Source organism: Salmo trutta, chromosome 33, assembly GCF_901001165.1.
Source record: "Salmo trutta chromosome 33, fSalTru1.1, whole genome shotgun sequence".
Lineage (NCBI taxonomy): Eukaryota > Metazoa > Chordata > Actinopteri > Salmoniformes > Salmonidae > Salmo > Salmo trutta.
The window spans coordinates 39,916,789-39,928,905 of NC_042989.1; the positions used below are offsets into that span (position 1 = coordinate 39,916,789).

Consider the following 12,117-nt stretch of genomic DNA (forward strand, 5'->3'; position numbering starts at 1 on the left):
ACGGTAGCAGAGGAGGAGAGATCTGCTTTCAACGGCTTCTACCGTTCTAGAGAAAGTAGCCATGTTTATTCTGCATGAAATGTCTAGGCCAATGGGGGACAAAGGTGCCGTGTCCTTAGCATTTCACAATGTTTTCATGACAGCAGAACAGTAGGCTTCAGCTGTATTTTATTTAAAACATTTTTTTATTTAAGATTTATTTAACTAGGCAAGTCAGTTAAAATAACAAATTCTTATTTACAATGACGGCCTACACCGGCCAAACCCGGATGACGCTGGGCCAATTGTTCGCCGCCCTACGGGACTCCCAATCACGGCCGGATGTGATACAGCCTGGAATCGAACCAGGGTCTGTAATGACGCCAATAATAAGGGTTGTCAAAGACAAAATATTGTTTTAATAATAAGGGTTGTCAAAGACAAAATATTGTTTTAATAATAAGGGTTGTCAAAGACAAAATATTGTTTTAATAATAAGGTTTGTCAAAGACAAAATATTGTTTTAATAATAAGGGTTGTCTAAGACAAAGGTATTGTTTTAATAATAAGGGTTGTCTAAGACAAAGGTATTGTTTTAATAATAAGGGTTGTCTAACAATAAAGAGAGCTGATATATTATGACTGGTTATCAATCGGGTTTCTACAGCTACAACAGCCAGGCACCCCCAGGGGTACTACTACCCAGCTAGTACCCCCACATTGAGAACCATCTGTTTCTCTTGAACGACAGTAACAGTTACAGGTGGTTCAATCAGAGGTCACGAGTAGAGCGGTCGATTGAAGAGCATTCTGGGAAGTGGAGTTCTAGTCCATCGGAGAGCAGGAAACTGCAGGCAATAGAGACGGTACTCCTGTATGAGTTCACCTTCACATTTATAACTACCCTCAAAAACAGCTATTTAGCTTGTCCTCCGGATTCCTTACATCATGAACGGGTCAGCAATGTATACTGGGCCTATCGTGCTGGATATAAAGTTGAAAAGAGGACCACAAGGTAAGAAAATAGCTTTCAGTCGCAACTCCGACGAATCTACTGTTAGTTGGCAAGCTTGCAAACGGATGGCCTGGATAGCTAACTAACTAGTTAACTGTTGTTAGCTAGCTGGCTGTCTATTTCATTTATGCCAATTTGGTAGCTAATCTGGATATTGCAAATAGGCTTCAATTTGAACGCCACGAGATCGGGTTTTCCACCTTTTGCTACTGAGGATCTAGCTAGCAATGCTAACTACACTGAACTAAAATATAAACGCAACATGAAACAATTTCAAAGATTTTACTGAGTTACAGTTCATATAAGGAAACCAGTGAATTGAAATAAATTCATTAGACCCAAATCTATGGATTTCACGACTGGGAATACAGTACCCGTCAAAAGTTTGGACACCTCATTCCAGGGTTTTTATTTTATTTTTGGTATTTTCTACATTGTAGACTAATAATGAAGACATCAAAACTATGAAATAACACATGGAATCATGTAGTAACCAAAAAAAGGGTTAAACTAATTATTCAAAGTAGCCACCCTTTGCCTTTATGACAGCTTTGCACACGCTTGGCATTCTCTCAACCAGCTTCATGAGGGAGTCACCTGGAATGTATTTCAATTAACAGGTGTGCCTTGTTAATTTGTGGAATTTCTTCCCTTAATGTGTTTCAGCCAATCAATTATGTTGTGACACGGTAGAGGTAGTATACAGAAGATAGCCCTATTTGTTAAAAGACCAAGTCCATATTATGGCAAGAACAGCTCAAATAAGCAAAGAGAAACGACAGTCCATCTTTACTTTAAGACATGAAGGTCAGTCTGGAACATTTCAAGAACTTTGAAAGTTTCTTCAAGTGCAGTCACAAAAACCATTAAGCCCTATGATGAAACTGGCTCTCATGAGGACCGCTACAGGAATGGAAGACCCAGAGGTACCTCTGCTGCACAGAATAAGTTCATTAGAGTTACCAGCCTCAGAAATTACAGCCCAAATAAATGCTTCAGAGTTCAAGTAACAGACACATCTCAACATCGACTGTGTGAATCAGGCCTTCATGGTCGAATTGCTGCAAAGAAACCACTACTAAAGGACACCAATAAGAAGAAGAGACTTGCTTGGGCCAAGAAACATGAGCAATGGACATTAGACCGGTGGAAATCTGTCCTTTGGTCTGATGAGTACAAATTTGAGATTTTTGGTTCCAACCACCATGTCTTTACGAGACGCAGAGGTGGTGAACGGATGATCTCTGCATGTGTGGTTCCCACCGTGAATCATGGAGGAGGAGGTGTGATGGTGTGGGGATGCTTTGCTGGTGACACTGTCAGTGATTTATTTAGAATTCAAGGCACTTAACCAGCATGGCAACCACAGCATTCTGCAGCGATATCCCGTCCCACTATCATTTGTTTTTCAATTGGACAATGACCCAACACACCTCCAGGCTCTGTAAGGGCTATTTGACCAAGAAAGAGAGTGATGGAGTGCTGCATCAGATGACCTGGCCTCCACAATCACCTGACCTCAACCCAATTGAGATGGTTTAGGATGAGTTGGACCGCAGAGTGGAGGAAAAGCAGCCAACAAGTGCTCAGCATATGTGGGCACTCCTTCAAGACTGTTGGAAAAGCATTCCAGGTGAAGCTGGTTGAGAGAGTGTGTAAAGCTGTCAAGGCAAAAGGTGGCTACTTTTAAAGAATCTAAAATATATTTTGATTTACCTTTTTGTTGTTGGTTACTACATGATTCCATATGTGTTATTTCATAGTTTTAATGTCTTCACTATTATTCTACAATGTAGAAAATTGCAGAAATAAAGAAAAAACCTTGAATGAGTAGGTGTCCAAACTTTTGACTGGTACTGTACATATCTACCTCAATTAAATCGTACCCCTGCACATCGACTCGGTACCCCATGCATATAGCCAAGTTATCGTTTCTCATTGTGTATTTGTTACGTGTTTTACTTTGCTATTATTTGTTTATTTTCTTTCTCTCTGCGTTGTTGGGAAGGGCCTGTTAGTATACACTTGTTTACAAAGCATGGGATGAATACAAATTAGGTTTTTCAAGCCAGTCACCTCCAGTGAGAATACCTTTTATGTAGCTAGCTAGCTAGCTCCCCTCAATCAAATCAAATGTTATTTGTCACATGCAGGTGTTAATGCGAGTGTAGCGAAAAGCTTGTGCTTCTAGTTCCGACCATGCAGTAATATCTAACAAGTAATCTACCAATTCCACAACAACTACCTTGTACACACAAGTGTAAAGGAATGAATAAGAATATGTACATATAAATATATGGATGAGTGATGGCTGAACGGCATAGGCAAGATGCAGTAGATGGTATAGAGTACAGTATATACATATGAGATGAGTAATGTAAGATATGTAAACATTATATAAAGTGGCATTGTTTAAAGTGACTAGTGATACATTTATTACATCCAATTATTAAAGTGTCTAGAGATTTGAGTCAGTATGTTGGCAGCAGCCACTCAATGTTAGTGATGGCTGTTTAACAGTCTGATGGCCTTGAGATTGAAAAACAGCTTCTATCTCTCTGTCCCAGCTTTGATGCACCTGTACTGACCTTGCCTTCTGGATGATAGCGGTGTGAACAGACAGTGGCTCGGGTGGTTGATGTCCTTGATGATCTTTTTGGCCTTCCTGTGACATCGGGTGCTGTAGATGTCCTGGAGGGCAGATAGTTTGCCCCCGGTGATGCGTTGTGCAGATCACTCTACCCTCTGGAGAGCCTTGCGGTTGAGGGCGGTGTAATTGCCGTACCGGCGGTGATACAGCCTGACAGGATGCTCTCGATTGTGCATCTTTAAAAGTTTGTGAGTGTTTTAGATGACAAGCCAAATTTCTTCAGCCTCCTGAGGTTGAAGAGGCGCTGCTGCGCCTTCACCACGCTGTCTGTGTGGGTGGACTATTTCAGTTTCTGTGATGTGTACCCCGAGGAACTTAAACTTTCCACCTTCTCCACAACTGTCGCGTCTGTGTCTGCTTTTCTGAAGTCCACGATCAGCTCCTTTGTTTTGTTGACATTGCGTGAGAGGTTATTTTCCTGACACCACACTCCGAGGGCCCTCACCTCCTCCCTGTAGGCCGTCTCGTCGTTGCTGGTAATCAAGCCTACCACTGTAGTGTCGTCTGCAAACTTGATGATTGAGTTGGAAGCGTGCATGGTCACGCAGTCATGGGTAAACAGGGAGTAAAGGAGAGGGCTGAGAACGCACCCTTGTGGGGCCCCATTGTTGAGGATCAGCGGGGTGGAGATGTTGTTTCCTACCCTCACCACCTGGGGGGCGGCCCGTCAAAGTCCAGTACCCAGTTGCACAGGGCGGGGTCGAGACCCAGGGTCTCGCTTGATGACGATTTTGGAGGGTACTATGGTGTTGAAAGCTGAGCTGTAGTCAGTGAATGGCATTCTTACATAGGTATTCCTCTTGTCCAGATGGGTTAGGGCAGTGTGATTGCGTCGTCTGTGGACCTATTGGGGCGGTAAGCAAATTGGAGTGGGTCTAGAGTGTCAGGAAGGGTGGAGAAGATATGATCCTTGACTAGTCTCTCAAAACACTTCATGATGACGGAAGTGAGTGCTACAGGGCGATAGTCGTTTAGCTCAGTTACCTTAGCCACCATTGTTCCTGTTCCCAAGAAAGCTATCTTGAAGCATGTGGGGACAGCAGACTGGGATAGGGATTGATTGAATATGTTCGTAAACACACCAGCAAGCTGGTCTGCGCATGCTCTGAGGACGTGGCTAGGGATGCCGTCTGGTCCGGCAGCCTTGCAAGAGTAAACACGTTTAAATGTTTTACTCACGTTGGCCACGGCGAAGGAGAGCCCACAGGCTTTGGTAGCAGGTCGTGTCAGTGGCACTGTATTGTCCTCAGAGCGAGCGAAGAAGTCGTTTAGTTTGTCTGGGAGCAAGACATCTGGGGCTGGACGAGTTGAACTAGCATTTCCATTTTTATAATTTTTTTATTTTTGGAGTTCCGTTGACCGCTCTACCGCATGTGCAATAATATGTTATGACAAGACTGACCACATGGAAGGGAATTTATAGGCACCTTCTGGAATGGTTCCGCTTGTACTTTGTCCCACATAGATAACATTCTAATCAGCAGACTTCTCCTTCAGTCCACACCTCTCCTGACCTTTCTCCAACTAATACTTTCTGCACTACCATAGTTACATAGCCTTCCCCATAGAGAGAGAACACTTTCTATTTCTCTATGGTCCTTTCCTCTTTGAATATCCAGACGGTAAATCAGTTTTTTTTTTAAAATTTGATTTATTTCACCTTTTATTTAACCAGGTAGGCTAGTTGAGAACAAGTCCTTTATTTAACCAGGTAGGCTAGTTGAGAACAAGTCCTTTATTTAACCAGGTAGGCTAGTTGAGAACAAGTTGTTATTTACAACAACACCAACACACTGTATTGTATTTGTAGTTGTCCGCATACTTTAAGTCAGAACTGTCCAGAGTAGTGATGCTATCAGTCAGCAAATGTCCATGTAATTAGAACTCAATACTAAGTATCTCACCTGAGAACTTTCACTTTCATTTCCTGTTCTCTTTTTCCCTCCCTCCAGGTCTGGGGTTTAACATCGTGGGGGGTCTGGACCAGCAGTATGTCCTGAATGACAGTGGGATCTATGTGGCCAAAATCAAAGAGAACGGCGCAGCAGCGCTGGATGGAAGATTACAAGAGGGAGACAAGATATTGGCGGTAAACATTGACTTCCACTTTTTTTAGGTTTGGAGAAAACCTCGTCCCCACTGGCTCAGTTGCTAGAGAGCCGACTGGTGGACTAGATTAGGGAGCAGAGGATAAGAAGTGGGGAATGTAATGGGATGTTTCAATCAATCGTCTATCTGGGAAATGTTGTATTAGGCTTGAGACTCCAGCTTATCTACTGTAGATTTGTGGCTTTAATTACATGAGCCTTTTCACTGCAAGGGATATCCTAAATGATCATGGTACTGTCAATTATAGTCCTCCATAATGTATCAAGCTCCATGATCCCGTGTGGCTCAGTTGGTAGAGCATGGTGTTTGCAACGCCAGGGTTGTGGGTTCGATTCCCACGGGGGGACCAGTACGAAAAAATAAATAAAAAAAGATTGTATGAAATGTATGCATTCACTACTGTAAGTCGCTCTGGATAAGAGCGTCTGCTAAATGACTAAAATGTAAAATGATGTTATTTTCCTCTGTTATGTAGATTAATGGCCACAAGCTGGAGAACCTGTCACACAGTGCAGCGGTGGAGCTGTTCACGTCAGCAGGCGAGGATGTGCAGCTACGTGTGCAGCAGAGGGTGTGTGGGACAACTGTAGGCTCTTTTCACTCATCTGGGACTTCACAATCAACTGTCTTGGGCTGGTCATGTTCATTAGGGCACATTGTAGCAAAGTGTTTTACAACTGATGACAAAAATAATTTCTTATTGGACACATTCAGATATATACTGAGGGATATAGCCTAGTACTGTTCGGGGGCCCACTGAACACAACTCAGATATGGTGTATAAGATGTGTTATTTTGTTACTCCTGAAGATCTCTCTCTGTTCCCAACAGCCCACCATGGCCATGAACGTTCCTACCAGTTCCAGACCTGACGGTGACTCTTCTGTCTCCTCCTTGGGAATACTGGTGGCTGTCCTGGGAGCTGCTGCAGCCATTACTTTCCTCTACATGCGCTTCCAGCCACAACTGAGGAGGCACTTTTAACACACTAACTTTCTCCTCAAAGCATTTTTAAGAGCAAAAGCTGGGACTGGACTTTGCTGAAGGCCAAAAAAAAAACGAGGAAGAAACGAACTAGTAAAAAAAGTAAGCCACGTTTATAGTTGTTAATATGGTTAGAATTATAATTATGCATTTTGTTTAATTTTTTTTCTCCTGTGTATTTTGTGATTTTTTTTAAAAAAATTATTATTTTTTTTTTCGTAGTTGCTTAACCCAAATGCTAAAAGTACTTTGTTCTCTTGCCACAGGGATAACACCCATAACATGACGGGCTAACTTTGTCGTTGTATAACAAAGAGAGATGTAGGCTTCGTAATAAACATGGCATTCCTACTGCTGAGCGGAGCTGTGCTCCTCAGACAGAAGGACTTGGTGGTTAAAAAGCGTTGTTTATTCCAAATATATAGTTTTATATCCGTCAGGAAGGGGAGAGATTTATTTGTAGAGTTTCTAGGCAGAGGTTGAGCCCTAACTCACTCTGCTGGCTCATTAGTTTCGTGTTCTCACAGGGAGGTTTTTGGAAAGGCGATGTTGTGTTCAGTCACTCAGAGGACCTTTGTAACTGTATGGCTGATCTGTTTTGGGGGAGCCTGGCTATGAGCCTGGCTATGAGAACTCACTCACTGTATTTTGATTTAGCTAGTCTGTTTATACAGATGCATATTAGCTATGTGTTTTTGTTTTCAATCTTTCTTTTGTTTATGTTTTGTCCCCCCCCCTGTCTTAAAACCGTCTCTATAATGTGTCTCCTTCTGTAGCCTGGTCCCAGATCTGTCGTCTCCTCCTGTAGCCTGGTCCCAGATCTGTCGTCTCCTCCTGTAGCCTGATCCCAGATCTGTCGTCTCCTTCTGTAGCCTGGTCCTAGATCTGTCGTCTCCTCCTGTAGCCTGGTCCCAGATCTGTTGTCTCCTCCTATAGCCTGGTCCCAGATCTGTTGTCTCCTTCTATAGCCTGGTCCCAGATCTGGTGTCTCCTTCTGTAGCCTGGTCCCAGATCTGGTGTCTCCTTCTGTAGCCTGGTCCCAGATCTGGTGTCTCCTTCTGTAGCCTGGTCCCAGATCTGTCGTCTCCTCCTGTAGCCTGGTCCCAGATCTGTCGTCTCTTCCTATAGCCTGGTCCCAGATCTGTTGTCTCTTCCTATAGCCTGGTCCCAGATCTGTCGTCTCCTTCTGTAGCCTGGTCCCAGATCTGTCGTCTCCTTCTGTAGCCTGGTCCCAGATCTGTCGTCTCCTTCTGTAGCCTGGTCCCAGATCTGTCGTCTCCTTCTGTAGCCTGGTCCCAGATCTGTCCCTATCAAGCCAAACAGTTAGGCGTGACAAGGAGTTAGCATGATGGCACAAATCGACTGGCCCTGGGGTTGATGGAAACCAGGCATCTCTTTAGTGTATGCCACGTTGTAGAGTATGTCACCTACCACGTGTTATGTCTCTGAAAGAGAGATGGTATTTTAAATGCTTCCAGGTTCACATTGAGGCTTGGTGTTATTGTTAAAGTATTTTCTATTCATCTAATACAGATGTGTGCATCACGTAAACAGTAACGGCCGTAGACTACATGTTTTATGGAGAGGGGGGGGGGAAATATATATCGCTCAATCTATTGCTTTTGTTTGTTTGCAAAGGAAAACTAAATATTGTGACTTTGAAAGGAATGAAGAAAGGTCAAAGAACTCCATGGGGAGTCATTCTGTTGATCCAGTTCTCTGATAAAGGCCGATGCTGCCACCTAGTGAACGTTCAGCGTTCCTGCAGCTCATCCAATCACTGTAATAGACGGACTGACTAGGTGTCATAAAGGTTGTAGTGTCCTAAATGGCGCCATATTCCCTATCTAGTGCATTACTTTTGACCAGGACCCAATAGGTAGTGCTCTTTTCAATTTGAGAATACACGTAGCTGGTAAAAAAAATATTTCTGTAAAATTACATCTGATGCATACTAAATATTTCATATTTAATTACCACTAAAATTTCATGGAAAACTAAATAAATATGTATACCAGCCTAAAGGTAAACAACTCGCTTAGTGCGCTGCCGAACTGCGGCAACAAGTGGCAAAAATAGGACGTGTATTGAGAACGGGTTAGGTGGCGTGTTCATTCCTGGTCCAACACTGAGCGGGCCAGATCCTACATAACAAAAACAGACAGAAAACTAGAGTGGGTTATTTAAAACATCTGTCCTTAAAAACCCTTGTAATGGACTCGCCTTGTTTGAGTGTAGCCTATGTCTTGAAATATCACATAGGCCTAATGATTTAACGTAAAAGAAGCTAATATAATAGCGTAGGCTATAGCATAGAAGTAGGCCTAAATTACTGTAACACCAGGAAAAAAAAAACACTTCTTTATAAGCTTTTTAGGATCCACATTGAAGCTGAGCAGTCACATTTCTTTCCCTCATGCGGTCAAAACTCAACAGCGTGTTGCACTAGGCAGGACATCGCCTATGCTTTCTATGATCGAAAAACAAAACACACGAAAGACGATTACTTTGACACCGTCTGTTGTAATCCGCTCACGAAACAGTAATTCCTGAAGCTCTAAATGCCTGTGGTATTGGGTTTTACCTGTATGTAGGTGTGTGACCCTGCTGACTTATAGGAAGTTAATGAGTTCAATAAGTACATGCCAAGGAAGAACCAGATCAGGACAGTAGTCTGGTAGGCCTGCGTCACTTGGACAGCGATGATAATAGCTGCAATACCAATGCTGTGTGTGTGTGTTTTTTTTGATGATGACGTTAGGGCACCTATTAAATTCATGTTGAATTTGCGTGCACCAGCATGAGTCATTGTAATGTAAATTTAGACTGTTCGTGTATCACCTTGGACTGGAGTCAGGACACCCAACTGGGCCTCAGCCAGACACTGACTGTCCCATCACTTGAGTACAGAATATCACCTCTCCAAACGGATTGTTTCAGATGGCATTAATGATTATTGGTTTAACAAATAAATTGCTGTGGCGTTTTGACCTAGTTTAGGTTGGCCAGATCTCTACACTTTGTCCATGAAACAAAAATCAAGCTAGTATGAAAATAGACGACATGTAAAATAAAAAAATTAAAAGCTGACCTCTCTATGTTTATTCTGCTTCTATATGTCCACCAGTTTGGTGTAGTATAGTTCCCCTTTTGGTCGAATTAAACCTTGCCATGAATTGTATTAAATTGAATTGGGTCAGTGAACTTTGTGGAGCAGAAGAAATTGTGTTGCCCTATTCTCACTTGACTTGACACTGAAACGTTAGGGAACTAGAATGAACATTGGACTTGTGATGTGGTGTAAGGATTTTTATGGGAATATATAGACCAACTTTTTAAGATGAAAGATCAAATAAAAGTGTAAAGTTATGTTTGTACTAGATATTTTCTAGACGAGGAGGCTGAATTGGCAGCTTTTAGGCTAAGTTGAATTAACCTGAGTGACGGTGGCTGTTTTGTGCCATCTTGTCGTTCCATTGGCTTGACAACGAGCAATGGGATGCCATCAAGTAGAAGTATTGTGTATTTACTGTGGGCACTGACACAAAACACTTGTGGAGCCCGTGATGGGCAAGAATCTAAAGGAAATGAATGGTATTATATGGAGTCACTAACAATGACTAATCTAGTCTGTTTGTATCCCAAATGGAACCCTAGTCCCTATGTAGTGGCTACATAAGCCTCTGATCAAAAGTAGTGCACTATATAGGGAATAGGGTGCCATTTGGGACTAAGTAGTGCACCATATAGGGTGCCATTTGGGACAATACTATGTATTTGTTTTGATTTAAAGCACATTAGGTGTCTGAAATAATGCGGCTTGAATTAACTTCCATTATCTTCCCTTTTTATTATGAATTTTCCGTAAGAGACATACTGAGTGCAGCACATTCAAGTTCACAATTCATGTATGTTTTGCCCTGTATCGTTGTTAGCCAGTACTATATTTTTGGATTATCAATGTTATGCATTGTATAATTTTTTTGCCTTAAAATAAAGCAGTATTTTTGTTTTCAAATTGAATAAAACAATCCAAATAAATAAACCTTTATGGTCAGCATAATTTTTCCCTTTTTTCTTCTTCTTGTAAGTATTTGTATATCCTACAAGCAATTATTCATTTGTGTTGTAATGCGCTGTACCTGGGGCGGCAGGTAGCCTAGTGGTTAGAGCTGACGAGGTAAAAATCTGTCGTTCTGCCCCTGAACAAGGCAGTTGACCCACTGTTCCCAGGCCGTCATTTTAAATAAGAATTTGTTCTTAACTGACTTGCCTCGTTAAATAAAGAATAAATGACCCTAACACATGGGTCTCCCCGATGCTCATGTTCTGCACAGTCTAACATTGCTACTGATTCTGCTGTAAAGTGATCTCTTGGTAAAAGCTTTGTTGACTTCTGCAACACCCCACTCTCTCCCCATTTATGCAGCTCTTTATCAATTTGTGTTGGTGGAGGGGAGGATGTTTAGAGGCAGCATGATGATGTAATCAAACATTTACGCTTGATCCCGAAAATGTGGTCGGAGGCACCGTATGTATGATGTGACTCAATGGCGGATCCTCGGGTGGCATGCAGAGGCCAGGTTGAGATAATTTTGCAACAACGCTGAGTGGCTTCATATAGCTCAGCATTGACATAATTAGTGGCGGAAGGTCCTCTATAAACACAAAGTCACTTCCTTGACAACAGCTCTGCGCTGCACCCCGACGAGCAAGACGTATTAATATGGGCCGTACACAGTACCAGCAGCGACGCACAACACAGGTCATGGCTAGAAGGGATACAGCGTTTGTTAAATTAACATTAAAGTTTGAGCTTTTTCCCCCCCCTAATCCTTTTCCTAATTCTCTGAACCTGCTACGTAAATTCTAACCTGCTACGAAAGGCCAAATCTGACAAATACTGTATCAAATCGAGTCATAACCCGGTTCGGATGATTTCATTTCACCTTCTTTTGAGCAGTTTCTCGAGGCCGGAGGACACCTTTTTGTTGTTGCGGCGAGAGATAATGTTGGGATGGGGAGGATATCATCGGACAGACAGGAGGAGGACAGTAGTTAGCTACAGCAACACGACTCGGAAATGTCTGTGTGATGAAAGGGCCACATCATCCCCGACTGTTGTTTACGAACTCAGCTGCTTCACCAGCTACGAGTATCATGGCTTGGATACGTCCTATACCTGCGCTATCGCTAGCTTTTACCAGCACAGCTGACAAGACAAACATCAACCTTAAAACAATACGGAAATCTATTGCCAGCTATCTGTTATATGGTATCTATTTTTTTTTTTGTGTGTCTTATCGCCGCCTTTGAGAGACGTGATATTCGGCGGTTGATATCCCGGATTTGTATAAAAAACATCACACAGATTAACCAG

At 42.5% G+C, this 12,117-nt stretch overlaps 1 protein-coding gene across 2 annotated transcripts; it reads left to right on the forward strand.

Annotated features, from left to right (window-relative positions):
* The first annotated feature begins 789 nt into the window (after positions 1-789).
* Positions 790-7,138, forward strand: synj2bp (synaptojanin 2 binding protein). Of its 2 annotated transcripts, none has more exons than XM_029730950.1 (4): positions 790-994; positions 5,597-5,733; positions 6,229-6,339; positions 6,585-7,138. In XM_029730950.1, the coding sequence occupies exons 1-4, from the start codon at positions 928-930 to the stop codon at positions 6,735-6,737; spliced, it is 468 nt and encodes a 155-aa protein (XP_029586810.1). In that variant the 5' UTR covers positions 790-927; the 3' UTR covers positions 6,738-7,138. The 2 variants fall into 2 exon arrangements, with proteins under 2 accessions (XP_029586810.1, XP_029586811.1); XM_029730951.1 differs by having other exon boundaries at positions 791-994; positions 6,229-6,324.
* Positions 7,139-12,117: the final 4,979 nt, after the last annotated feature.

Excerpts from the sequence above, each read along its gene's own strand:
- synj2bp (XM_029730950.1), top strand. The coding sequence starts at position 928 with ATGAACGGGTCAGCAATGTATACTGGGCCTATCGTGCTGGATATAAAG. Across the intron at positions 5,734-6,228 it reads AGGGAGACAAGATATTGGCG|ATTAATGGCCACAAGCTGGA; the intron begins GTAAACATTGAC and ends TCTGTTATGTAG. Across the intron at positions 6,340-6,584 it reads AGAGGGTGTGTGGGACAACT|CCCACCATGGCCATGAACGT; the intron begins GTAGGCTCTTTT and ends TGTTCCCAACAG.